General features: G+C 40.8%; 2 protein-coding genes across 3 annotated transcripts in view; one reads left to right on the forward strand and one right to left on the reverse strand.

Moving 5' to 3' along the window:
- The first annotated feature begins 3,285 nt into the window (after positions 1–3,285).
- slc6a6a (solute carrier family 6 member 6a) lies at positions 3,286–23,936 on the forward strand. 2 transcript variants are annotated; one of them, XM_077003981.1, is made up of 15 exons: positions 3,286–3,513; positions 6,536–6,589; positions 9,580–9,809; positions 10,421–10,555; positions 13,359–13,593; positions 13,933–14,065; positions 14,636–14,770; positions 15,398–15,501; positions 15,693–15,817; positions 16,354–16,466; positions 18,972–19,109; positions 19,572–19,674; positions 20,733–20,833; positions 20,931–21,101; positions 21,793–23,936. In XM_077003981.1, exons 2-15 carry the CDS (start codon positions 6,552–6,554, stop codon positions 21,946–21,948), a joined length of 1,917 nt encoding a protein of 638 aa, XP_076860096.1. In that variant the 5' UTR covers positions 3,286–3,513; positions 6,536–6,551; the 3' UTR covers positions 21,949–23,936. The 2 variants fall into 2 exon arrangements, with proteins under 2 accessions (XP_076860096.1, XP_076860097.1); XM_077003982.1 differs by lacking the exon at positions 6,536–6,589 and having other exon boundaries at positions 3,287–3,513.
- Positions 23,937–26,153: 2,217 nt separating this feature from the next.
- The window catches only part of grip2a (glutamate receptor interacting protein 2a), a 44,365-nt gene continuing 42,585 nt past the window's right edge, over positions 26,154–27,933 (reverse strand). The window contains exon 26 of the mRNA XM_077003983.1: positions 26,154–27,835. Within this exon, the coding sequence (XP_076860098.1) occupies positions 27,647–27,835 (189 nt within the window). The 3' untranslated portion in view covers positions 26,154–27,646. The remainder of the gene's footprint in view (positions 27,836–27,933) is intronic.

Below are 27,933 nucleotides of genomic sequence, written 5' to 3' on the forward strand. Positions count from 1 at the left end.
TGAAAATAACAAACATTCATTAAACAACATAGAAATTGCTCTTGCAGTACGAATATGAAATTAAAAGGAAAACAGAAGCCGATCTACAGCACCATTTTACCTTTGTATCTGATTCCTGTTTCTTTTGGTATGATTGGTGTTTAGTGTCCTGCAGAGAAAATATTTAACCTCATATCAATCCAAACACAATTAGTATGTTTATAAATAGACCTTTATAACATGCCCACTGGACTAAGGTCACTGGAGACTTTCTTTTCCTTTCCTGTTTGTGGGTAATGTAGTTTAACAGGCACATTACTGTTAAACTTCCAATGTGTGTAACAAAGCCAAGAGTCACAGTAGTATGAGGTATGACTTCTTGATGTTGGTATCATGTTGACTTGACTTACAATAAGAGTGGTGTAGGGTTAACATGCCTTGTTTCACCTACAGGAGTAACCTTAAGATACATTTAGAGGTTACACTCACAGCCACATAAGCATGCTTTGTGTGTGCATTGTGAGTGTGTATACATGTGTGTGAGTTTCCAGCAATGGTCCTATGACATGCACACAAAAGAACGTGCACGCGCATACTCTCGCACACAGACACACACACACTCTCACACACAGACACACACACCAACAGAGTGCATGCAAGAGTGAAAGAGGATTACTGTGGCAGCACATGACTTTGCTGAGAACAGGAGACTGTAGGTCACCCAACCCCTTATCAGAAAGAAGCATTGCAACACTATCATCCAACCAAACTCTCAACAAACAAACCAAGCCCATTCAATAACCCAAGAAGCACAATGATGGGGCAACAAATACAAGCACAAAAGGGCCAATTTAATGAGCGGAGAGTAACTCAGCACAGCATTCTATAAAAACACCACACACATCATAGCTTAGAGGTTTAACGAGATCACTGTAACTTCCAGCTAAATTAACCTGAACCAAAAAAAATGCATTAACAAATGTCGCAAAAAAATAACTGGGAAAATAAGTGAGCAACCAGGAAGCACAAGGTACCGCGTTTGGGCAACTGAGAGAAGAAGGGGGGTATCGGCTAGCCAAGCATGTCTGGAGGTGTTTCTCCTTGGGTGGCCCAATATAGCGAAACTCCGTCACTGCACAATCTGCTGAGAGGTGTTCTCCTCCTCTGTGGCCAGGAGCTCCAGAGATCAGAAATCGCACCCTGGCAACACCCATAAATGGGTTGCCATAAGCATTTACGTAAAAGCTTCATGCAAAGTGGATCCTTTGAACTTATGTTGCCCTGCTCATAGGATATTATATTACATACAATACCCTTCAGAAGTGAATACTTAGTGGCATGACTTTTCTGATTTTGACTCTTTCCCCAGCACATAATAAGGTAAAAGAGTCCGATTAAATTTGAGGGTGATGAACCAAGCTGAGCATCTCATCTGCGAAACGTGACAGCATGAGCATGTGTGTCAGTGGATGTGACTCACAGTATTGATGATGACACAGTCAACGGGGGAAACATTCTGAGGTCTGCATGTGCATCTTACTGTTCACATCCAACCAGTAGCTTTCAGTGCATGGTGCTTTGCACAAAAGAAGAATGACCCATTTCATCTAGTACGGAAGTAAATTTAAAGGTGACATTCTACATTTTAACCTCGTAGGCATTGCTTCCTATGAAAAACAGGAACGATTGTGTTACTGCGCCATGGTTTTGACACTGTACTGTATATAGTTTAGATCATATGTTGTAAATGAACTTTTACAAAAAATAAACAAACAAAACAAGTATAAAGGAATATAGAGTCACAAGAAATAGGTTTCTGGATAAAATCTGGATCCTTTCTTTAAAATAAAAGTCCAAATGCTTGGACATGAGTGACAGTGCACAAAATTTTCTGAAATAATTTACTATCCTACCATGTGAATATGCTACTGATAAATACCACAAACATTCAGAAAGAATTATAGAGAGGATTTTCTTTCTTGTGCTGTGCTAACCCTGTGACCAAAATCCCGGTAAGCAGCATAGCACAGACACATGGACCAGCCATCTGTCTATGTACAGTATACAGTTTCTCTCTCTCTCTTGCACATGCACAAACACACTGAACACACATACTGCACGTGCACCCATGTTGATGATTGTATTAGTATGATTATTACACATTGCTGCACAGTATTGCTTAAAGTTTACCCAAAAGGCTTCAAGTCATAGTAAAAAAAAATAATTATTGAAAACTGATTGAAAAAATTTAAAGAAATAATAACTGCCATTAATTTGAGCTAAAACATTTAGGAGGTTTTAGATTTGTACTGAGTAAGTATTACCTAAGATGCACAACTTGTAGTTCTTGTAGTTGTGATAACAAAAGAGCATTTGGGGCAACATTAAACATTTGGGGCTGTATTTTTTAAGTGTGACTGCTGAAAGTGAACACATCCAACCATGGGCGTGGTAGTGGGGGGAAAAGTGGACCTGACTACCCAGGGCCCGAGTAGGGAGAGGGGCCCATTTTACTCATGTGCCTCGTTTATTGGCATTTATAAGGGCCCACTGACATTGAGAGTGTACAGGGCCCAGAATTTGCTGCAACAATCCTGCATACAACACAGAAATTAAAATGATACATTTAAAATATATATTAACATGCATATAGATTAACAAAATTCTCCATTCAGCGAATTTCACAGGGGAAAAAAATCAAGGACATCAAATTAATTACTTTGATACACTTCTATGAACAAACCTTGGAATCCTAGAACCAGTTTGGTAATCTTGGTTACATTTACAAGCAAGTCAATGACCTGCCACTGATTCACTTGCGGCCTATTTGTGAACACTAAAGATATTAAAGGGCGAGGACATAATAAATGAACGTTGTAAAGGTAGAAACTTGGCCAATTAAAATGTCACCATTGACCTTGTTTGGCATTTAAATCTGACGGGGGTCCAACTATTTCGCAAGAGTATTGTTAGGTGGACTTTGGAAAACTGCAGGACACGTGCGCTCGCGCGCCTGTGTCCATTATACTAACGTGTGTAACTCGGTATGAGTTTATAATCTAACTCAATGAATGAAACATTTTTAAAGCCCCCCCCCCCTCCTTTAAAAATGATTTTGTCCGTATAATCTACGCTCCTCTGATAAGAAGCATACACTTTACTTGGTTGCCATTGACACAATCACATGTGGTTCTCCAGTCCGTCACTACCTTCTCTACATCCTCGTGCTGTTATTTCTGACTCCAGATGCGCATGCGCGCCCACACGGAAACTACAAACGAAGCGAGGTGAACGGTGGCTGGCGATGTGAATTGTAGAGGGAAACCGTGCGCGCGTGTGCATGTCTCTTTAAGAAACAATCTCCTGTTGCATGGAGGGTCTGGTGTTTTTCCACTCTCTCCAATATTACACGCGCTCCCCATATAAGACGCGAAGGTCGGGAAGAGAGGGCGTGAATATAATTTTTCTTGTCTCGTCAAACACACACCGCACAAGAAATAACGAGAAGTACTGAGCAATAAATACAGTTGACAGGTAAGTGACCATCCTCAGTTCAGTGAGAAACATTACTGCTGTTTCTGCTTTTTTCAATGAGCGCATCCTTTTTGTGTATACTTTACGTTTATAATTGTAACAACTATTTCGTTGTAATTTTCTTTATAGAGATACATTAATTGAGTTAGTTCGTCAATACATTTTTTCCCAAGCATTAAGACCTGCGCTAATTTTTAGGCACAGCACCATGGAATGAGGGATAATTCCCAGACATTTTCCCGGCACTTAGCGGTTTCTTTAAAGGGATTCTATTGATGGCCTTTTGTGATTAACTAGGTTGGTGCGAACACGTCTCTCAATTCTCTTGACGAAGCCGTCCATAGTTCAGATGTTTTCAGACTTAATAATGATGCCAGACAGTTAATATTTTGGCCACCGTTCTTAATTGAGATTTGAAGGATGTGGAATCTATTGTAGTCTATAGCTTCTTCAAATGGGTATTGTGGCCGGCAGCTCGGAGAGCGTCGTAGCTCCTGATTATAATGGGAGAATAAAGTACATTAATGGCCATAATCTTGGCTGTTGTGCGCGCGGCCGATGCGCGTGGTCTGTGGGCTCTTATCTCCAGGTGCCGATTGAGGAAACGTTTAAAGATTGTTTTGCAACTAAATGGTGCCAGGTGCCATATGGGGAGGCAACGTTGTGATGCCGGTTGCCACACACGTAATATGGGTTACTGTCACGCCTATTTTAATTTTATTTGTCAGGCCAGTGTAACAGTTCTTTCACTTGTCTTTTGGTAATTGTCAAGTGTAGTTCTGTGGTTAATGGACGTATATAAACATGCAGGACACCACGTCCATGCGTAGACGGCTTTGTCGAGCTAGAATTTATCAAAAATGAGACGCTGTCTGTTAGAGGCGTGTCTAGCCTTTCTTATGGTTGATGGACGTCGTCGTCGCACTGTTTCATTACCAGGGCAACATTTTGACACATCTGAGTTAGACATAATTTAATTAAATTCTATTCAGCATAGATATGAAGATCACTTAAAATCTGTTCACGCCAGCTCCTTGTCCTCACACGAAGTGATGCTTTGGGGAATTAGGGCAACCGTCCGACAGTAAACGGATACTTCACGGGCATCGTTGTCTGTGGAGAAACGACGTTTGATTTTACCGCCGCAGGTGCCTGATAAATCTGTAATATGATATTCGACAGACGATGACCTTGCAAGGGAAACGGGACATCTCATAACTCGTTTAGTTAAGTTGAAGTCCTTAACTCACACCGTCCTGACGAGTAAATAGCGTTAGAGGCAGACCCAGTACTCTTTCATATTTGTCGCTGAAGCACACCAAAGGCAGCTGCTGCTCTGTTGACACTTAGACCGGAAGATGAAAGCCAGTGATGTTTGTTATTAACGCTTAAAGGCCATTCTTAAACATGTTCCAGTTCCCGTGCTGCAAGCCAGACCCCCAGTGTTAAATAAACTCACAGTGTGTCTAGCCAGACTTAAACGAAAATTGTAGGTGTTAATCCAACGGCGTAAATGGTAATTCAACACTAGGGATTTTGTTGTGTAAACAAGTGGTAAGATGTCAGAATGCGATCTCCACGCTTCCTCGTTTGTCTTACATGAGTTTGCGATAGATAGATCCACCGAAAGCGTAAAACCAGCCATGTAGGTGCTGTGTATTCTGTTACCCCACCTATCTCACATGGATAACCCTCCCATTCTCAACTGGGGGGGGGGTAATCCAGGGTCCAGGCCAACCTCTCGAATCTGTTTGGCCACCCCATGTGCCCTCCGCCACTTTTCGCTTTTAAGTTTTACATGTTCTTTATATGTGCTACACTTTCTAAAACCACATGTGCCGGACATGGTCCCTCCATTAAATTGCTCTAGTCCTGCTCAACGTATTGTTCATTTTGAAGTTAGTATTCAGGCAGACATCTTCATATGAGCAGAAAGAAAAGTTTAAACCCTTAGAAGCTAAACTATTTCCAGTCATTTTATGTAATCAGACCTAATAACCAGCCTAAAGCCCAAGCAATTGCTGCTATAAACCCTAAACACTTAAAACACTTTACAAAGGTAGCCCACCATAAAAGGTAGCTTAGTATACTAATAGCACTTTACAACATTGTCTAATTAAAAATTATTTTCCGGAATGACAGTGTGCTTATTTATATTGAACAGTCATTGTGTGCATAAATTGACCATAGAAAACAAATAACTATACTATATTGTACCTCTGCCTTTATATATTTAAGATATGTGTTCTATATCTTAAATGAGAAAAAGGTAAACCCAGTTACCCTTAAGGAGGTTAATTTGATTTGAACACCTCCACAGGAAATCTGTAATCCTGATTGGAATTTGTAGTTACTCGATTTTTTTTAACATCATCCTGCAGGGAATATTTTACTTAAGACTCCTGTATGGTCATTCTGCTGTGTTCTGCTTAAGGGCCAGGGAGCTTAAAAATAATAAAATGATAAAGATGGAAAAGACTGAATCATTATCTGGGACATATTTAGGAACACACACACACACAGACTAAAGATTAATGAGTAAACAACTTGTGTGCATGTGTTCTTTTCTGGTTGAGGGACATACTGCCATCCTGTGTTCGACTGCCAGATTGTGATTTTCAGTTAGCATTATTTTTTCATTTCATATATCTTAACGTCCTTGTCATGGCTTGCTTTAAATCTTTTAAAGTTTTCATGAAAGGGAGTGACTGTAACAGTGACAGTAGTTTCTAACAGTGAATGAACAGATGAAAATACAGCGCATGAAAAGCAATAATTTAACCAAAAATCCAACTGACATAAAAAAAATTTCTACTTTGATTCTGCTAACTTTTGTACTACCGTCATGTTTCATAGCCACCTTTGGTGGCTACCTGGATTATGCTGTTTGTTCCCTTCAAGTTCCGAATGTCTGTTCTGCCGAGCAACTGGCCTTGATTCCTCTGAACTCCTCAGAGTCGCTGTGTGTCCTCTGTCTTGGATTAGCAGTTGCCTGCCCTCACAGCCTTTTGCCCTTACCCAGTTTAAACAGGTCCATTATGCCGAACCTCAGTCACCACCAGCTTCCCCATTCTGAGTAAGTCTCATCTCCCCTGCCATCTTCCTTCTCTTGCCTTATTGGTTGTGGGCTTGACACCTCTTGTGCATTTGCACCTATGGGAGAGCTACCTGGATCCTTTCTGGGGACTTACTGAATTCTCTTACCCCATGCAGAGGGGATGTATAAGGGCCATTCCTTTGGGGATTTCTGTGGATAATCACCGGGTTTTGCGGTGCCTTTTCCCTGGGCTTCCTTTGCTTGGCTGTACTGGCTATGTTCTCTGTAGCTGACCTGAACTAACTAACTGTCATTCTGGTTATTACTCGTCAGCCATAATTCACCAGCCCCCTGAGCAGCCATCTTGCTAAAAACTGTAGCAAATCTTTTTTCAAATTCCAACATGCTACTCTTCAGTTATTTTTAAAGCTTGACTTTGCTGGTTTTGCTGAGACTTTGCCCATTACCCAAGTGTTCTCCTTACACCATAAATACCATATCGGCCATGTCAACATTTATGTTGCAACCTGTAATAGTGTCAGGGCTGTTTCCTTATGGAGCTGTTTCCTGGCCAGTCTAATACACTATGTTCAATTAATAAAACCAAGTTAAGTAATTTGGCACAAACTCACTAATTCTAACTGGGTTTTATCATCCTTTATTTACTATTAGTATTAGCAACAGCTTTTGGGGGGCATCGTATGAATAAAAACCACTATACTTAAGAGATCATGAACTTAAATAAAATAAATTAACAAGAAATTGTTGAAATGTTGCACATTACATTTGTTTTATATACAGGGTATACAGAGTATATTTTATGTACAGGATATATATTAGCATAATATAAATGATGACGGTTGGTGAGATAAAAGTTGACATCAATTCCCCTTCCCAGTGTAGAGGGATTTACCTATGGGCTAATTCTGTGCCCACAAATCTAAAATCGATAAACCCCTCTCATCCCAGTAACATTATCCAGTCCGCTGTTCTTCAGGATAACTCTTAGAGCTCTCCTGAGCAGATGGCTACTTATGCTCCGGCTGTCATGCATCCTCTCTGAACACTTTTACTCCTTCACCTGCCTGTTTACTAGTGGAAAACCAAATGGAAACACGACCTCAGAGTTTACAGTATTTTCCTCTAAAGATTATTATAAAATTTTTTTGTATTTTATAACTTAATGTACATTTATACATTTCATTTGCATATGTTTATCTGTTTCTCCATTACAGTTCAGGAGGGAGCATGGCTCTCCTCGGTGAAGCATTTTCTGAGAGGCCTAGTTTTGGTTCATGTAGCGCTTTGTTTTCATGGTTAGGACTGAGTGGGATGTGTTGGAGCACTGATGGCTCTACATTCAGTTACATGACAATACATTAAGTAGCAGTGCCGACCTACAGGTTATTGATGAAAAACATGATTTAGGTTATTCCAGAAAATGGAGGTTTCATTCTATATTTCTTTCCCATCCCCAACACCACCCGCCTATCACAATGTGCCCCGCCCTTTCTGTCTGTTTTGCCAGAAAACCATTGTCCAAACATTGCTCCTATTGACCATAAACATTTCACAGATGTCGGATTGACAGTTAAACGACTGTATTAATTTGATTTGGTTTCTCCGGTTGGTTCTCATCATTTAAATGTTAAAAACCCACCAGACATGCTAACATGGCTAGTATACAGTGAATTCATAAGAATCTGTGTTGGTATTTTTGGACAGTGTTCATTTTCACGTTGTCATGGTATCATCAGTTGTCATGATATTTTTTTACTGTGTGTGTTATGTTTACAAAATATCTGTGCTCATTGTCTTTGTGTCTGTGAAGAAAGACTTCCTGGATGTTAACACTTTACACAGTAATTCAGATTTACAAGCTCTGGGGTTAGGCAAGCTTTCCAGATGGCCCTGTTATTGTAATCACAGTCTTATTTCACAGAATTTTTACAAGTTTCTAAACATTCTTGGGTAACAAGAAGTGCAGTGGTGTTGTCATCCAGTAATACATATGTAAGTGTTCTGCTTGATTTGAATGTTTTCCTATTGATATTTAAATATGAAAATCCTACTTGTGGACTTAACTTGACTCAGACTTCAGCCACTTTGCTAACCAGTTTTCTAACGAGTGAATCCAGTACCTGTTCCTGAAGGTGACATTTTGATTTGATAAACCATTAAAAAAAAAAAACTTTTGGAAGCAAACTGAAGATTAAACAAAACTGGTAATTATATAGTCTGTAGACAATGTGTTAGATTCATAGGTAAGGCTGATTGAGCAACCCTACATAAATGGTCATTACTGTCGTTCCATCCTTTCACTGCAGAAAAAAGTTCCTCTCAAACTATTTGTGTTGTTTGTGTGTGATCTTTAAGAAGAGAAATATAAACGTTTTCCATGGGGATGAATAAGCAAAATAAAGCCTTTTTTTAAGTTAAATGTTTAGAAATTACTACAATTATCATACAAAAATTACCTAATAAAGGAATTCTGAGATTTTGTCTAGGTATTAAATGCATTTGTTGCAATATTTTATCCAGTCTTCATTCATAAAAAAACACATGTCTGGATGCCAGTCTGAACAAACCTTCACCACAGTATACAAAGCAAAGTCACTCCAGTATACAAAGCAAGGTCTTTATTAGCTCAGAATTTCTAATGAATCTGTCACGCTGTGAAGAATTCTGTTCCTAGACAATCTGTGGAACAGGTCACTCACACCAGGTGGACTCTTAGGTTTCTATTCTTCAGTCACATCTGTGTGAACCACACCTCTTTATCCGCTGTTTGCTTTATCGATTACGATCTAATCTCTTCTCTGAAAGGCTTGTCTTCTGGGTTCAGTTATCCATTTTAGTTTATTTTTTGTTTTTATAAGTTTGTTGAGGTTTATTGGAAAGCCCTGCAAATACTGTAAGCTTGTGTGTATTTGTTTTTTATACTGTTGGACTTTTTTTTTTTTTTTTTTAGACCAGTTGTCAAATTAATTTTCTTGCTCTTACCATGTCCTCTCTCTCTGCCTTCCCAGCATGGCACAGAAGGAGAAGCTGCAATGTCTGAAGGATTTCCACAAGGACACATTGAAGCCGTCTCCCGGGAAGAGTCCCGGCACGCGGCCGGAGGATGAGGCCGAGGGGAAACCTCCACAGCGGGAGAAGTGGGCGAGCAAGCTGGACTTCCTGCTCTCTGTGGCCGGGGGCTTCGTGGGCTTGGGCAACGTCTGGCGTTTCCCATACCTCTGCTACAAGAATGGCGGAGGTCCGTGAGCTTTTACTTGTGGGTGTTTATAGAAACCTTGCAGCAATCAGTATGTAATATTCACTGGATGAATTGTTGCAGTTTCTTTAGGTGTTTTCTTTCTCCCTTTCATAGGTGTGGACATTTAGAACAAAGGACAAACCTTAGTAAACACATGGATTACATAAATGTTTAGACTCACAATGACACAGTTACCTGTGTAACATGTCTGTTCTCCTTTGGGGTCTGCAGTGTGTGTGGCTCAGTATGCTTCTCTATGGTAATGGCAGTGTGTTTTGGAGCAGTGACACAGAACCTGCTGTGTTTTCATAAATAAAGCTCATGAGGTCAAGTATGTTCTGAGTCTTGTGGTGTAAATATGATCTAAAAATTTTAATTCTTTTCACTTCAGTGTCAAGGACTCTTTTTGTGGACTGTAAATCTCTTACTGTTTCAACACCATAAAGTTCCTGCTAATCACTAGACAGCGGTTACAAAGGAAGACCCGAATTGACCTTGTCAAAGCGTATTTTTCTTGTTGTATTGCTCACCTGACATACCAACCAAAGTCCCTCTCTCTCTCTCCCTCTCTCTCTGTCTCTGTGCTGTGTCTCTTTTTGTTTTTCTCTCAGGTGCATTTCTCATCCCCTATTTCATCTTCCTGTTTGGCGGAGGACTTCCTGTGTTCTTCCTGGAGGTGGCGTTGGGCCAGTTCACCTCTCAAGGAGGAATCACCTGCTGGGAGAAACTCTGCCCGATCTTCACTGGTAAGAGTCAAAAAGACAGCAAACCACACAAGCTAGTACTCCCATTAGTCACACAAATTATTGATACATGATGTGTCTGATTAGGTACGAGCATTTATGAGCTACGTCAGATGAAAAATATTAGAGGTCTACTGTTTGTTTACACAGAAAACTCTATGGTGTTGTCTAGCTTGCTGATCTCAAGTGTGACCTGCTTCTATTGCCTGAGATGTTTAAGCCTCCTAATTGGTCCAATGGTTGTTAGGTAGTGTCTGGAGGTGCTGTTCCCTCTATAGAATTGACTCTGTGCTGTGGATCAATTTTGTTACGACACGTTCAATCTCCCTCTTATGCACACAACACACACCTATCAGCTCATGTATCGGGTGTATAATGTCAAGTAATTCATATGCCAGAACTAGCCTGAACAGCTCAAACAAATATAGAATTATGTATATGCACACACACACACATACACACACATGCGCTGACTAATGTCCAAACTCTACTAGTCATCTCCACATTTGAACATGTTGGAATCTGTATTGCCATGGCAACAGCAGCCAGTGATGACTAAGAAACATTACATTTGATGATGGGATCTCATCTGTTTGCGGAAAGAGGGAGAGGGAGAGAGAAAATGAAAAAACAGAACCAGAGAGAAAATTGGAACCAGAGAGAAAATTAGAGAGAGAACATTAAGTCGAAGATTATTAATGGAAACCAGTTCAGTGGAGCTGCTCTGTAATAGTAATGTGTTAAGCTGGAGTGTCTTTGTAAAATAAATGTTTAACTATTATCTCTCTGCTGTGCATTTTCCTCACTTGTGCAAATAAACACAGTAACACACCTCTGCACATAAACACACACACAGACACCCCAATCACTCCTTACAATCCCAACCCATACATACACACACACACACACACACACACTTCACACAAATGCACGTTTTCACAAACACACTGTATGGAAAATGGCCTACGTGCATATGTGCAGGTCCGGGTGACCTTGAGGTCTGGCTGACCCTCCCAAGCCCCTATTTATACTCACACAGGCGCTTACAGCATCTCTCGCTTCCCTCTGGGTTCTGCACATTTAGAAGTTTTATTTTCAAAACCGAACATACTGTAGCCCTCTTACCTCACGAATGTCATGTAAGACCGGAGCAGCTGAATATCCCTTCTCTCTCTCTCTCTCTCTCTCTCTCTCTCTCTCTCTCTCTCTCTCTCTCTCTCTCTCTCTCCTGCACATGCTCAGCATCGCTTACAGCCACACTCTCCCTGATATTATATTGTATGTGTCTAACACTGTGTGGATTACAGAGACAGCTGTCAAGCTCTTACAGTGGCTCTGTCTAGGCAGAAGCTGATGCCATAATTGTACCTGGCCCACTGCCTTTTGGCTGGCTTCAAACTTAAAATAACACTACAACAATGTTTAGAGGTCGTCAGGGCACCATGCCTGGAGTTTAACAGGTGACACACCCTTGGTCTGGAAAGCAGAAACACACAGCTGTGGTGCAGATATTAATGGCTCCAGTCCTGGTAATGGAACTCTCCCTCTGCTTTAGTGTGCTGAAGCTGCAAACATTTTTTTTCATGGCTCAGACATCCTTCAACACATGGCAACGTTTTTTCAACAGATGCAAGCAAGCCGACATTGTCAACCTGTGACATATATCAACGCCGACATGGCTTTGATTCACTATGTTTAGAATGTTTAAAAAATGTGTAGAATTTAGAAGCGAAATTAACCAGTGTGCATGAGGGAGAAGAATTCACAGCTACAACACACCAACGTTCAGGTTGAATGATGCTTTTGTTTGGTAAATATCTGGTTTATATGCTTTGACTGTTTAAAGCTCTCAGTCTGCTGTGTGGCATTATTTTTTAATGTGATTGGGGACCTGATTATAACTAAGTGATCTGTCCTTCATTATAAAGGTAGGAATTCCTGTAATGTTGAGAGAAGCCTGTTGTATTTTTATCCACAAAGGACCCGTGTGTCTACAGGTCTTCGTTCCAGCTAATCAGTTGTTTGCAGACTGAGAGGACCTGATTAAGCAGAGGGGTCAGGTGTGTTCATGCTGGTCTGGAATAAAGACTGTAGACACATGGGCCCAGTGTGGAGAAGACTGCCCACCACTGCTGAAAAGGTCTCTGGGAGCTGGATTGGACAGAAAATATGAGCTGGTTGGATATCTCTGCAGATATCCACTGCATTGAGTAACAAGCTGGGGCACAGTGGCAGTAGCTTTGGGCTGTGATTGCACCCCAGGGTCTGTTTATGGTGGGTGGTTTCATGCTTGTGATAATTCATCCTGTGGCATGGATTTGTATGCTAATAATATTTTATTAGCCCAGTGTTCATGCATAACAGTTATAACAGAGCCTGTAAATTGCTTGTTTCAGTGTGATGAAACCTCTCACTATTTAATCTAGTGTTTTATCTTGTGCATTTGCCGAACTTCAAAGGTAATCGGCACCAACTCGTGCTCCAAATGAGATTAGAATATTTGAAATGGTTTGTGTTCTCTGCATTATAAACTAGAGTGCAGAGATCTACTTCTGGAGGGGTAACTCTCTGTTCCTCAGTCCAGCCACGGGGGAACCCAAGCAGTCAGCCAGTTCACACGTTGACTCTATCTTGGCTCCATGCCCCACTGTAGCCCTGTTTGAGCTTTTGAGATTAAGTGGAGAAGCAGTGGTATTCCTGAGACCAGGAATTCTACAGAATCACCTTTAGGAGCAGGGTACCATGAACAGTATTTTAAAAAGGTGTGTGTGTGTGTGTGTGTGTGTGTGTGTGTTGTGTGTGTCAGGAATTGGTTATGCGTCCATTGTGATTGTGTCCTTGCTCAACATCTACTACATCGTGATCCTGGCATGGGGGCTGTACTACCTGCTGCAGTGTTTTCAGAGGGAGCTGCCGTGGGCACGCTGCCGGCACGGCTGGAATACGCCCCACTGCGTGGAGGACACAGCACGCAAGAACAGAACCCTGTGGCTCTCAGCAAACGCCACCAACTTCACCTCACCCGTCACCGAGTTTTGGGAGTGAGTGTGCACCAAACGCCGCACGTCTGCATGCACAAGCATCCACAAGCTTGTGGCGCAGTGTATGAGTAATCAGAGTTGTAAATATTTGTATTATAGTTTGAGCTTTTTTTCCCCACATTTTTTTCATAATACGGACAATGGATATATTCTCAAAACTCTGTTTCTCCTTTTCCATTCTGTCTCTCTCCCTTTCACTCTGTCTTACTCTCTTTGTCCAGTCCTGTCTTCACTTTCTCTCCCTCCCTCCCTCTCTTCCTTCCTCCCTCCCTCCCTCCCTCCCTCTCCCTCTCCCACCACCTCTGCCTCTGCTGACCCTTCTTCTGCTGTGCTCCTCAGGCATAACGTCCTGAGTCTGTCGTCAGGCATTGACGAGGTGGGCGAGCTGAAGTGGGAGCTGGCCCTCTGCCTGCTCGCCGTCTGGGTGATCTGTTTCTTCTGCATCTGGAAAGGAGTGAAATCTACTGGCAAAGTGAGACACAGGGCGAGAGGGAGGGAGGGAGGAAGGTATGGCGGGATGACTGTGCACAAAAGCCGAAGGGCCGTAATGAAAAAGGGATGAGAAAGTGTGTGTGTGCATGTGTTTTACGGATTTTTATTTATGTTTTAATCCCATCATGAATGAATTCATATAGGTAATAGAAAAATAATTAACTATATTAAATATTTTAAGTATTTAAAATGGCCTGGTGGTTAGGGAACTAGTCTTGTGACCGGAGGGTTGTGGGTTTGATCCCCAGACCTGAGGCCATGACTGAGGTGCCCCTGAGCAAGGCCCTTAACCCTCAATTGCTCACTTGTATAAAAATAAGATAAAAATGTAAGTCGCTCTGGATAAGGGTGTCTGCCAAATGCCATAAATGTAAATGTAAGTATGTTGTTAATCTGAACAACATACAATCGTGGTATTTAATTGTTTATGTGGGCTTTATCAACCAGTTCATATTGCCTTCTCCCTGTTTGTGTCTCTTTTTCTTCTGTCTGTTTCGGAAAATCGCTCTCTCATGTGGACGTCCTTTCCACTCTCTCCCTCTCCCTCTAGGTGGTGTATTTCACAGCTACCTTTCCGTTTCTCATGCTCATCGTGTTGTTGGTACGTGGCGTGACCCTGCCTGGTGCTGCCGAGGGCATCAAGTTCTACCTGTACCCTGACCTGAGCCGCCTCCAAGATCCTGAGGTGTGTCCCGGCTTGCGTGCGTGTGCATACAATGTGTCTGCTTGTAGATGTGAATGCAAAAGCCCTGTTTATTTGTTTCATTGGGAAATGTTCTGTACTCTTAAAGTTCGATACCTTTTGCAATTCGTGGCCCACTTAGCCCACCACAAAATGTTCTGTGGTCCACAGAACAAATACAAACAATATATAAGTATAAACAAATACCACCACTAGGTATTCACAGGTGTATGTCCTCCATTTTTGTTTACACTTGGTTTTCTTTGTCAGAGATATGGTGGCCACTTCACTTTTGTTCTGAAACACTGTTTTTTAACCATTCATCCATGTAAGAGTGTATAAAGGTTTCATTCAGATTCATACTAACATAAGTAGCATGCTAATCAACTAGGTAGCTTCTTCAGTCATGTGACTATACTATGCCAAACCAATCAACAAGCTCAAGCAAACTTAGCCTAGCAGTACCATTGTGGCCTATAGGTTTGAAGCCACTGATTTAAGAGACGTTTTGTCATCTAGGGTATCTTATCAAGGTAAGCACAAACTCTGATTTATTTTTTATTTTTTGGAAGTAAAGGAAATCCTAATCTCTCTCTCTTTCTGTGTTCCTCTCTGTCTATCCCTCTGAAGGTATGGATTGATGCAGGGACACAGATCTTCTTCTCTTATGCTATTTGTCTCGGTGCAATGACTTCTCTGGGGAGCTACAATAAGTACAAATATAACTGCTACAGGTACAGGCGTGTGTGCGCGCGTGCGTGCGTGAGAGAGAAAGAAAGATATTTTGGTTAACAGGAATATTTAGGTCTGACTGAAACTGTTCACACTTGCATGCATTTATCATATAGAAACTATGCATTTCAAACTATGCTTTTGTTTGTGTGTGTGCGCGCGTGTGTGTGCGCGTGTGTGTGTGTGTGTGTAGGGACTGCTTGCTGCTGGGATGCCTGAACAGCGGGACCAGCTTCGTGTCCGGCTTTGCCATCTTCTCCGTGTTGGGGTTCATGGCACAGGAGCAGGGCGTGGCCATCGCCGACGTAGCCGAGTCAGGTGGGGGTCAAAGATCAACAGCACATCTGCTCACACTTGAAGATTCTGTGTCTTTCCTGACACATCTAATCCCGTTCATACCTGAGTGTGACCAGATCCACTACAGCTACCACAGAACCTCTAGTAATGGGGATAAATTGGAAGACCATTAAAGCTACTTTTCCCCACATATATTATTAAAAATCACTGGCCACTTTATTATATTAAATGTATCTCACAATATATCATATATATTATTTTGGCGGCATTCTCAGAACAGCGATGATACTGCTGTGGTAGTGGGTGTTGCAGTAGTGTGAGTTTATCCACCACAGCACTGCTGCAGTAGTTTTTCCACATGCCAGTGTCTTTGCTAGATAGACTGTGGTGTGCTGGTGGAAGATATCCAGCCAAAGGCAGTTTTGATTTGTGACAATGCATGGCTATAACTGCACAACTACAAACGTGTTTCTATTCAAGTTGTGAGAGAGTTTGTGTGATGTCTTTTGGATTCAGTGCATTGTCTATGCGTGTGTAATTGAGGGTGTCTCACTCAGGTCCTGGACTAGCCTTCATCGCATATCCAAAGGCAGTCACTATGATGCCGCTGCCCACGTTTTGGGCCATACTCTTCTTCATCATGCTTCTGCTGCTGGGCCTAGACAGTCAGGTGGGTCCCCATGATCTCCCTCTCTCTCACACACACACACACACACACACACACACACACACACATTCTGTGTGTAAGCTCATTAGATCCATTACCAATTACACCATGTACTTTACAGCCAAACAAAGATAACTGGGAAAGTGCACACTGATGCATACACACACGGACATAATTTGGACTTTTTCAAAAGTCCCCCCCAGTTTTTACGGTTAAAACCAAATATTTAAATAGCGACGAATACATGCCCCCCCCCCACTTTTGAAATCAAAATGACATCCATGCATACACACATCTTTCATGGCTGTCATTAGTTCACATATTTCATATTTGACTCCACGTCCACTAAGCAAGTGTGGACCCTCTCAAATTCGCCTGTTGTGATTATTGCATAATTGCTCAGTAGCACTTATTTGAGATGCCATGATGATTGCGCTCATCATAATCGTTTCCTTAGTAACTTGATAAACACATCAGACAGAACATGAATTTGATCTATGAGTTATGAGTTTGATGCTTTGTGTTCAAGACAACATGTACAACATGCAGTGATGTTGTCTGCTTCTTTATTTCAGTATGCATAAAGGAAATCAATAAAATGCACTTTTCTCTGATTGATGCGCATCGGTATAGCTCAGGGTTTGCTGTCTGATGTTTGCTTCAGTTTTGCACTGAAACACTGAGGCTAATGCAAATAGGTAATGAGGTAAAGAAGACCCTGTAAATATATAAAAATGGACAGACATGCAGACAAAGGCTTCAAGCCATTTGTTATATAGAGTCTTTAAAATAAAATCCATGAATGTCCTTTAACCATGTTTTGGTTCTATTAGGTAATCCTATAAGTTATTTAACAGGCTGTTTGAAACATGTACATCAGACAGAAGCCTTGCAGGAAAACGTTGACGTTCCTCTTAAGGGACATCGATCTTCAGGGTCCAGCAGTAGTCAACAGAAAGGGGGTCTGCTCTCCTTGCCATAACTTTTTCATACTATATACTATACTATACTATACTATTTCATACATTATATGACCTATGGATATGCTGGTACAAAAAACTATGGTGGTAGAAAAATTCTGAAATCAAACACATTTGGATTCAGCAAAAATGTATTGAAAATAGTTGTTTTTTTTTCAAAAGCAAAATCATTGTTAAGTGTTACTGAATAAATTAAGCAAAGACAGCTTGTGGAGAAAATACTAATATTTTCAGACTACACTTTAAAAAGTACTTAAGACAAAATTCGCCATTTCATGGAGTGGTGGAGACATGTCCCAAGTGTCTTCAGCAAAAATGATAGACAAAGCTGTTTTGATGGGTTGTGTGTTAGTGGAGTTTCGATGCATACAGGCATAATAGTAAAACAAAAAAGAAAAAAAAATAATTGCAATTATTTATATCACTGTTGTCACTTATAATTTCCTGACAGGCTTTCTCTCAAGCCTCCTGCTCGACATGCTTTCACGTGTGCTATTTGTGATGGTATATGAGCAGCATTGTGTGAGTGAACTGGCTGAAAGAAACCGTGGGTGTGAGTGTGTGTTATGAGAGACGATTATACCTCTGGCATGCATTCAGTGTAGGTATGAAATATCATTCCCTACTCTGGGCATTAGGCTGCACACAGACATCGCCTTGTTATATTTAGGGCTGTCTTCAGTTAATCATACCACACATAACTTGCTGAAAAGCAGAACGTGGGATAGGTCCGATTTCATTGCAATTTCACAGTTTGTGTGTGTGTGGTATGTGCTTGTAACTATGCACACATATGCACACAGACATACAGATATACAATTGCACACATGTATATGCATGTGTACATACTTGCGTGCGCTCCCACACACACACACACACACACACACACACTCATAGAATATAAAATAATGTATTACTATTTTTAGGACTATAACAAAATAACATGGTCCTAAAGTTGAAGCATAAATTTAAGTAAAAAATAAATGTTTGGACACACAGGTTCTTTTGATATAGAATGGATCCATGCAAATTAGTCCTGATGAGCAACAAAATACCCTAACAAGTGGGAGTTCAGGTTACTTGTGGGATTATTTGATCCTTAGCTAAATGAGTCGAGGCTTAGATTTCATTGGAGTTTTAACCTTTCTCACACCTTCCACTTAATGGACACAGAAGATGAACACAACTAGAAACTATGTTGGATCAAGTAAGTGCAGTTGTGCACATGTCATTCTGTGAGGAAGTTTTACACACACACGCACACACGTTACAAGTGTTATACATGCATTTTCATTTACACTACACACACACACACACACACACACACACACACACACAATAAACTCAACACTAATAGTACTTAATAAGTTTTATTAATGTAGCACCTTTCACAAACTCAAGGCTGCTTTCCAGTACAATGCAGTAAAACTGTCAGCATAAATACATTTTTAATTGGGCATTTTCACAGATTTAATTATAAATGTGCAGAGATTTGCTGTAAACTAGATGTGTGTGTGTGTGTCCACAGTTTGTAGAAGTGGAGGGTCAGATCACCTCACTGGTGGACCTGTACCCGTCCCTCCTAAGGAAGGGATACCGGAGAGAGATCTTCATCGCTGCCATTTGTGTCATCAGCTACCTGGTGGGACTCACCATGGTCACTCAAGTAAGAGTTGTTTGTGGTCTAAATTTTGGTGGGTGTCTGCACTGCGCCATTCAGCTACAGTAACTCCTGAGAATCCTGAACACATGAATCATCTACTTATCATAGTACAGAAGTGGTAAATAATACTGCATATTATGGTAGCATAATAGCACTGCACAATACTGCACATTATGGTAGTAAATTAGTGGTTAATAATGCTGAATATAACAGTAGTGTAGTAGTGGTATATAATGCCCCATATAATGGTAGTGTATTAGTGGAGTAATGGTATTGTTCTTTGTTTTCTCACTTTCTCCTTCTCTCACTCTCTCACTTACTCACACTCCTTCTCTCACTCTCTCTCCTTCTCTCACTTACTCACACTCACTCTCTCTCTCCTTCTCTCACTCACTCTCTCTCCTTCTCTCGCTCTCACTCACTGTCTCTCCTTGTCTCACTCTCACACACTCTCTCTGTCTTCAGGGTGGCATGTATGTATTCCAGCTGTTTGATTACTATGCAGCCAGCGGTGTGTGCCTTCTCTGGGTTGCATTCTTTGAATGTGTGGCGGTAGCCTGGGTCTATGGTGAGTGTACACACACACACATGAGCTCAGCACACTCTGTAGTACTGCTGATAAAACATTCAAAGCACAATTTGTCCTACTTGTATGTGTGGGAGACATATTTGAACCTGTTAGTCATCTTTATAATGAACTCTGAGCAACACACGCATGCATGTGCACACGTATGTGCACAGAAAACACACCTCATGCCCCCCCTCATGGACACACACACACACACACACACACACACACACACACACACACACACACACACTAATCATTGAGACTGGCAATAAATTTGAATGTGACCTTCTCATAGAAGAACAACAAAGCTGAAGCCAGTGACATGCACGTGCACACACACACACACACACACGCGCCGTATTCCTGGAAACGGAACTGTCAGGTGTGCTTTCTGTTTGCTGCATAAACAATTCACTCATGTGGGCTTCCTCCTCAGCTCCATCGCTCCGCCCATCATCCTCCCACTCCTTCTTTCTCTTGCTCTTTCCTACCTCTTCATCTTCCTCTGTGCTCTCTCTTCCTAGCTCCAGTCCTGCAGGGACAGGGCCCATTACAATTTGGTGATGTCCCTGATCAAACTTGCCTCGTTTAACTGATCAGTTAAATGCACAGCTACTGGCGTGTGTAATTAGGTTAAGAGTTGAATGAGGTGTTTCATGAGGGAAATCATCATACAGTGTTGAACTCTGACCTGCCAGGACTGGAGTCTAGACCAGGAGTGGCCAACCTGCGGCTCTTTGCCTGGTTTCATGCGGCTCCCGTCGGCAAGCCCGTCAGTGTTCTAGCGCAGTGCTGAGTATTTAGCAGTCTCGTATAATCACGGTTGTCCTGCTTTTGCTGGATTTGCTCTGTGATGTTTTTGTAATCCTCTTTAGAAATATAGTACTGACCGTTCTTATTATAATGTGTGTCATCACTGGGATAATATTGGATTCAGTATTTGAATTCTTTGGAGCTTATGAATAATGAGAATATATAAAGTGTGTGTGTGTGTGTGTGTGTGTGTGTGTGTGTGTGTGTGTGTGTGTGTGTGTGTGTGTGGTGTGTGATCATAGGCGCTGATAATTTCTACGATGCTATTGAGGACATGATCGGCTACAGACCAAATGGTTGGATGAAATGGAGTTGGATGCTGATTACCCCTGTACTCTGTGTGGTAAGTGTGTGTATGTGTTCAGGTAGATGATCTCTAGGTTATTATTGTGTCTTTTGGGTTTATTATTTTCCCATAATGACTTTCTGCACCATTTTAGGGCTGTTTTGTCTTCTCGTTGGTGAAATACAAGCCTCTAACCTATAACAAGGTATATGAGTATCCTGATTGGTCGATTGGAGTGGGCTGGTCTTTGGCATTGGCCTCCATGATCTGCATCCCCATGGTGGTCGTTGTCAAAATTATCCAATCAGACGGCTCACTGATAGAGGTAATTGTCAACATTTGATTTAATTGACCCATAAGCAAGTCAGAATAAAGCCTGCCTAACATTATAAAACTGAGAACATATATTTCCTTGTCATATTGGCATCATGTCCTTGTGTCTTATGTGAAAATGCATCTTTTGTCTTTACAGACATTGGTACTCTAAATGTAAACATACCATTTAAAGTAGATTTTTCATAAACTCTTAGAATTTTCATCTACTCTTTCTAGTGAATAGTTTGGGATGGGCCATGATGTAGTAACCATGCAATTGACTATCATGCTCCCATGTTAATTCATTTAACCTTTAACACAACCCACTGCGTCCCAGTGCTCTGCAGAGGCAGCGTCTGTGGCAAAGCTAAAAAATCTCATTAAGTCTGCTTTTGACACTTTCAGCACACAGCAGTTTTTACTAGAAACAGTAAAGACTTAAGTGTTCTCACTGTATCAAACAATGAATAATTAATCAAGAATCAAACAGAAAATTGCAATCTTGGGTTATATTTTGTAGTCACAAGCATTAATACAAACCTCACATTTCTTTTACTATTTATTTATCATTATTTAAACTTTCCTAGGGAAACAATAATAGAAATTCAACTAATTCCAAATGCATATACCTGGTTTTATGCATGGTGTCTGTTTAGCTATGCCTGTCTTATGAATGACCACGTGTGCCTCGCCCCCTCCAGCGGATCAAGGCTGTAGCCGCCCCGGTGAAGGGAGGAGCCAGCTCACGCCCCAAAGAGTACAGCCTGAAGAACAGCGAACTTCTCCACCCACTTGACCCCAACGGCACTTACTCCCTCACCAAACCAACTCACACCATCGTAGAAACCACAATGTGAGACTCTCTGTGAGAGATCCCCACCCCTTTATACTTTCTACCCCCCCTTCCCCCTTTCTACCCCCCTCCGTTCAGCTTGACTGCCCCTTCCTTTCTCTGCACTAGTATATCCTAGTTGTAAAGGAGGTTAAAAAAAAACTCTTATATTAACATATTTTATTCTTGCTGTTTAGGACATTTATTATTATTATTATTATTACTGTTGTTTGATTATTAATGTTATTAGGATATTTTATCACTGTAATCACTGATATTACTAATATTTGTTTGGGTCTGAAGTAATTTTTGCCATCAGAGATGCCTTGTCTGCACAAACAGAGCAAGAGACGGAGAGAGACAGGCGTCATTTAGAAGCACTTAAAGTTGAGCTTTGTTTTTTTTTTTAATAACAAAAACAGCAGTGAACTAAATGTGTGACTTTTTAAAGTAGTTTCTAATGAGCAGTTGTATAAGTGACTGTGACAGTACTCTTGTTGTACAGTAAGCTTTCCTGTACGTTGTTAATTCATTCTGAATCTGAATGTACCTCCGCTTTGTGCGGATGCTGTGCACTGCTTTCACACGCACATGACACACAGATGTACAAACATCACATGCACACGCATACACACAGAGATATACACAATGCTAAGAGAGATAGGGCAGTGTGCACTTTTTTCTCAGTACTGTGCCCTTTTTAAACTCTAGTGATCACTGCCAGAGGAGATGTGCGTGCATGCACACACACACACACACACACACACAGTACATATATAGCCATCAAGTTATTCTAATGATGTAGGCAGCTGCGCGTTTATATGCTATGTATTATTGGCATCTCTTCTCATTGAAAGAGGAGAGATTAAATCATTTTTTAATTTAAAATATAAGACACTGTTGCCTGACCATCATACCGCCGAGGGTAAGTTAGTGCAGAGTCGATCCATACCTCCATTATTCTGGAGGATCTTAGTCCAGTCCTTGGGTACTCCCTGCAAGTCCAGGCTTTTGATCCAACCAGTTCCTCATACATATGAACCAGATAATCTGAGAGCTCCAAGAGCTCTTGATTACCTAACCAAGTATGATGCGAGCTGAAACAGATTAAAGACGTAGGTGAGGGACTGGACTGAAAACCTCTGCATTACTGATATTGAGGAAAACTGCCCATTTTCCACTCAAGCTCTTTGGCCCTGACGTGGTTTCTACACCTTAAGCCATGCTTTCCTTCCATCCACACCCATTCCTGAACCTCACCCTCAACTGTGACGAATCTTTGATTACCTATAACCCCTCACTCCATATCTTGGTATCCCCAGACCCTGGCATTATCATATTGTTGGAGAGAACAAAGCACCTTTCTAAGTCACTGGGTCTGTTAATGTGTCTGCCAAACCGATAATGGTAAACATAGACCCTAGAGGTTCATGTCCTAAAACCCTATAGGTACCTGTGGCTTTACCTTCACGTCATGCTCCATGTCAACATTAGGCTTCAAGCCCTAACAATAAATTCCCTTTAGTTAGCCTAAGCATCAGATGTATTCCATTCATTTTAGTGTGGTAGGTTACTGTATCCACTTACAAATTACAATTCTTTCCCACCTAGTATTTTGTCTCAAGTCACACTTCCTTTTCAAATGAACCATTTTGTACTGTAAGTGATGTGAGCTGTCAACAGTTTGCCTATATGTTTCTGAAAGTGTTCAGAAATTTATATCTAAATGTTGGTTAGCATCAGCCTAAATGCAACTTGCCGTGTGCAATATTTGTAAACAAGTGGCTTTGTCCATTTTTTTAAAATAGTCATTTCCGCTTAATATGTAATAACACAAAAAACAGTGATATTCCAAAAAACAAAATGTCCATACACTGATCAAATGTATGGTAACTGAATTTGATTTAACAAACCTGAAACTCTTGTGCAACCAAAGTAGTTTTGTTACAAACTCAGTCCTTTTGAGATGCATATTGCATCATTTAGATCCAAAATAAAAAATGTTTCCTCTTGGTACAAGCCTCCGTGTGGACTTTCTAATGACATTAAAATGATAAAAAAAACCATGCTCCTAATATATTAAAAAAGAACAATGTTTAGATTTGTTAGCACCTCTTATCACAGCATAGAGCATATGTTATCAATGTAGTGTACGTGATACCTAACATTACCTGACCATGTCAGCTGCATTGAGATTATATTATTTGGAAGACCAACGATAAAGGAACATTGATTATAACATGTACTATATCCATCCATTATCAGTACCGGTTAATCCCGCTAGTCGAGGTCACAAGGGTTGGGGGGAGGGGTCTGGTATCACCGGGCGAAGGTAGGTACACCATGGGCAGGTCGGCAGTCCACCACATGTGTTATATACAAGTACGTAAATAATATGTAGTATGTAAATATTATATTATTGTGGTGTCCTGGCAGAAGGCAGTATTTTTGCTTTTGAACACTGCTTTATTAAGCTCTGACATGATGCATAATTTTTATGTAAATAATAATACTGACTTTTCAGAAATCTCCCTTATTTAGTCTCCAACTATGAGTGGCTGGTTAGATTATTAGAAGGAAACAAGGAAAATCACCCCTCCCCTTTTCGTCTACTCTAGACTACACCCAAGTGCTATGATTTGCATATGCATAAATGAATGCTCCTTTTTATTGGTCTTTAATTTCTAAATTTCTATATAAACTGAGACAGGAAGGCACATATACCTTTACCCCAAATATAATACAATTATATCCAAGTTGAGTGTTAGATGGCAAATATTATTTTATCAACTTGTGCTTTCTAGATGGAGCATTTTTACTTTTCTACAGTAGCTAAATATTATTTGGAGCCAAAAATGTCACGAAATTAAATAATTGTACTAACTAATTGGATCTTGCTATTGTATAAACAAACCCAATAATGCAGAAAATGTACACTTTTAAATTTTGATTGTATGGGTACACCAAGAACACAGCGGTCACAATAAATGAGGTCCAGAGTACCAACCACGAATGCCACATTCCACCCATCAAGTGTATACAGTGGAGTGGCCTGATGAAATCCATTCACCAGAGTCCAAGAGGAATGGGAAAGACGTTGGCAAACTCGCAGAGAAGACCTGAGGGCGTTGTTGCTGCCAAGCACTAGGCGGGAGATCTGGTGGATACGGAATATTTCAGTATTTTAAGTTGGGGATTTTTGTGTCGATTCTGTTCAGATTGGCTGACTCTGCAACATACCAACATGTTTGAAAACTTTCCATATTCACTATATTTGTAACCACATGCAAGTTCATATTATTCCAGAGGGTTAGCACCGTCATGCCAACAAGACATTTGGAAAAAATAACAGAATATGACAAAAGAATCTGGAAAGTTTCTGTTTGTAAGAATGGAATCAGATTTCCTCCAATTTCCTAAGCAAAGGGAGGAGACACAAAGTACTAGATGTTGACATGGCAATAGATTAATTCTCAGGATAAAAATGAGGTATTCGTTTTTATCTGTGACCTGGGTTTACAGTATAGTGTTTTCTAGAATTTGCTAGCATGAACATTTCATCAAGTAATTTTTATTATACAGTATGTTTCATTTACATGCCTATTTAAATGAAGCACTTTGCTTGCACAGCTGATGGAACATCTTGTTTCTCTGGAAACTGCAAATAGATGAACACACACACAGGAGTAACTGCAGTATGGTGTAGTAAAAGAGATAAAGGTAGTCAGTGAAGAAAGTTTTTCTTCAGGTCGTTTCAGACAGATGTCATTCAATAGACATGTCATTAATTGTCCATTCAAATGCTTTGCTGCTGGAATTAAACCCTTAATTACGATGGTCAGGTAGATATTTTGAATTTGCAGGTCATTTTAATTTGTATGCTGCAGCAACAGTGAAGACTGTTGCATATTCACAGTGTGAATGACCCTGTTGAGAACTGCTGTACCTTTGATTCAGCTCCTTCCTTCAGCAAAATGTTTTATTCCATGAATCCGAGTTGCTTTTCCCATGAAGCACATGTGAGCTAAAATACGGGGCCCGAGATGGCCTGTACTGAATTCCAGATGCTGCACCTTTCCCACGAGACGTGAGCTAAGTTAGTTAGCTAAAATGACAAGTGCATAATTAGAAGTTTAAGTAGCTGGAAATTACTGCGATCGGTTCCTCACTCAAAAAGTAGAGCCATGCTGAAATTCCATATACAAGAATATACATATACAAGGCAGAATGTTTTGCAGTTTTTCACTTTTCCTTTATAGAGAACAAAGTGTTATTGAGCATGGCCCTACCAGTGTTGTTTACACACACAACCAATCACACGGCTTCCTGAGTTACTTGGCGACAGTGGTCTGAACAGAGGGACGAGCAGTCCCTTTCATATCGAACCAAAGTAAAAAATTAATAAATTCCTGAGCTTCTTGAGTGATTCCAGTGATGTGAGACTTAAGTTCGCCACTACTTAAACTACTGGGTAATTAAAATAGTCCAAGTTTAAGCAAAGCTCTACTAAACTCTGCTGTTATTGAGGGGGGAAAAAACCTCACAAATCCAGATTTGTAATGCACAGTCTGTTCATGCTCATGTAGAACAGAAGCATATGTGAAGTCTACTACAGCCTTAAGAACCTTGCTGAATGTAGGTTGGACCTCACCCTTGATTCACATGCCCACCTGGAACTTTCCACAGTTGGTATATCTGTGTAAAATATAAAATACAACAGATTGACTTTTATTTATTTTTAAAAAATCAAGAATAAAGAAGTAATTCATATATACACATTGTCCCACAACACTCAAATCACTGGTCAATAACAAATCACAGCTATGGGAGACATACACTTTAGTGCAATGTCAGTAAAACACAGATTTCAACTTCCCCCTTTGTAGTACAGTTGAAGGTTAAATCTACTCTTACCTTTCAAAAGGAATTCACATACATTGCTTAGCTGTTAGAATGAGCAGATCTGATGGGGTGCGTGGTTTCCCCATGCAGACACACACCGGCATGTGAGGAGTGTTCCTTGGAGCTCACACTCACACCAGTGGTTTTACACACAACAGTTAAACTAGTCTTTAAAACAGTTTGCACCATACAGGGTTTTTAAAACACAACATGGGACTTTAATCAGCCTGGAGAAACAGCCCAAAATAACACGAGATAAAACACATCTGCATCACGTGCCTCAGACTGCAATTAATTTGCAGTTTTAAATTAAAATCTTTATTCAACTATAAAAGAAACAAGGGGGAAAAGTACACGTGTGCCTCTCTCAGTAAGCAAATCCACTTATGGGTCGACTTATGACCCAAATGGGTGGTCACATGCCTGGACTCAGCGGGTCAGAGTCGTCTCTGCACACACAGTGAATCCCACTGCCTCTCTACACTTTCAACATCTCAAAAACTTTACAACCAGAGGTAAAACGATCCTCAGGGGCACCGACAGTGAACAAAAACAATTGTGCAAGTTTGTGAAACTAAACCTATGAAGACAATGGTGTGTAAATAAAGTGCCTGGTGTGAACCGAGGAGTGAGCAGGTGCTAGGTGAAAGGTGCTTGGACAGGGGAGAGAAGTTGCAAACGCTGTAGAAAACTCAAAACTTTCTTCAAAACTTATTTGCAGTGTGTATTTGGTGATGCTAAAACAAGTGACAAGATTCTTTAAATTTATCTCAGAGAGAGCGCGAGACCCTTTCCCCCAGTTCTCTGCCTACATTTTGAGGTCAAAGGTCATCCATTCTTGCAGGAAGAGCAGTCTGTGTATCGAAAGGACCTGGGCTATCTTTAGGATGCTGCAAAGGTGCCTGAACTGTATTGTTTCTACCGACGACGAGCCGAAGTGTGTGTTCAGATTCTGCCACCAGTGGCACAGCCAAACAGCAGTCAAAGTCCCGTGTGCGCACATGATTCACCTGGGGAGTTGTTGATAGATAGATAGATAGATAGATAGATAGATAGATAGATAGATAGATAGATAGATAGATAGATAGATAGATAGATAGATAGATAG

The sequence above is a fragment of the Brachyhypopomus gauderio genome, chromosome 4, assembly GCF_052324685.1.
Source record: "Brachyhypopomus gauderio isolate BG-103 chromosome 4, BGAUD_0.2, whole genome shotgun sequence".
NCBI classification, from domain to species: domain Eukaryota; kingdom Metazoa; phylum Chordata; class Actinopteri; order Gymnotiformes; family Hypopomidae; genus Brachyhypopomus; species Brachyhypopomus gauderio.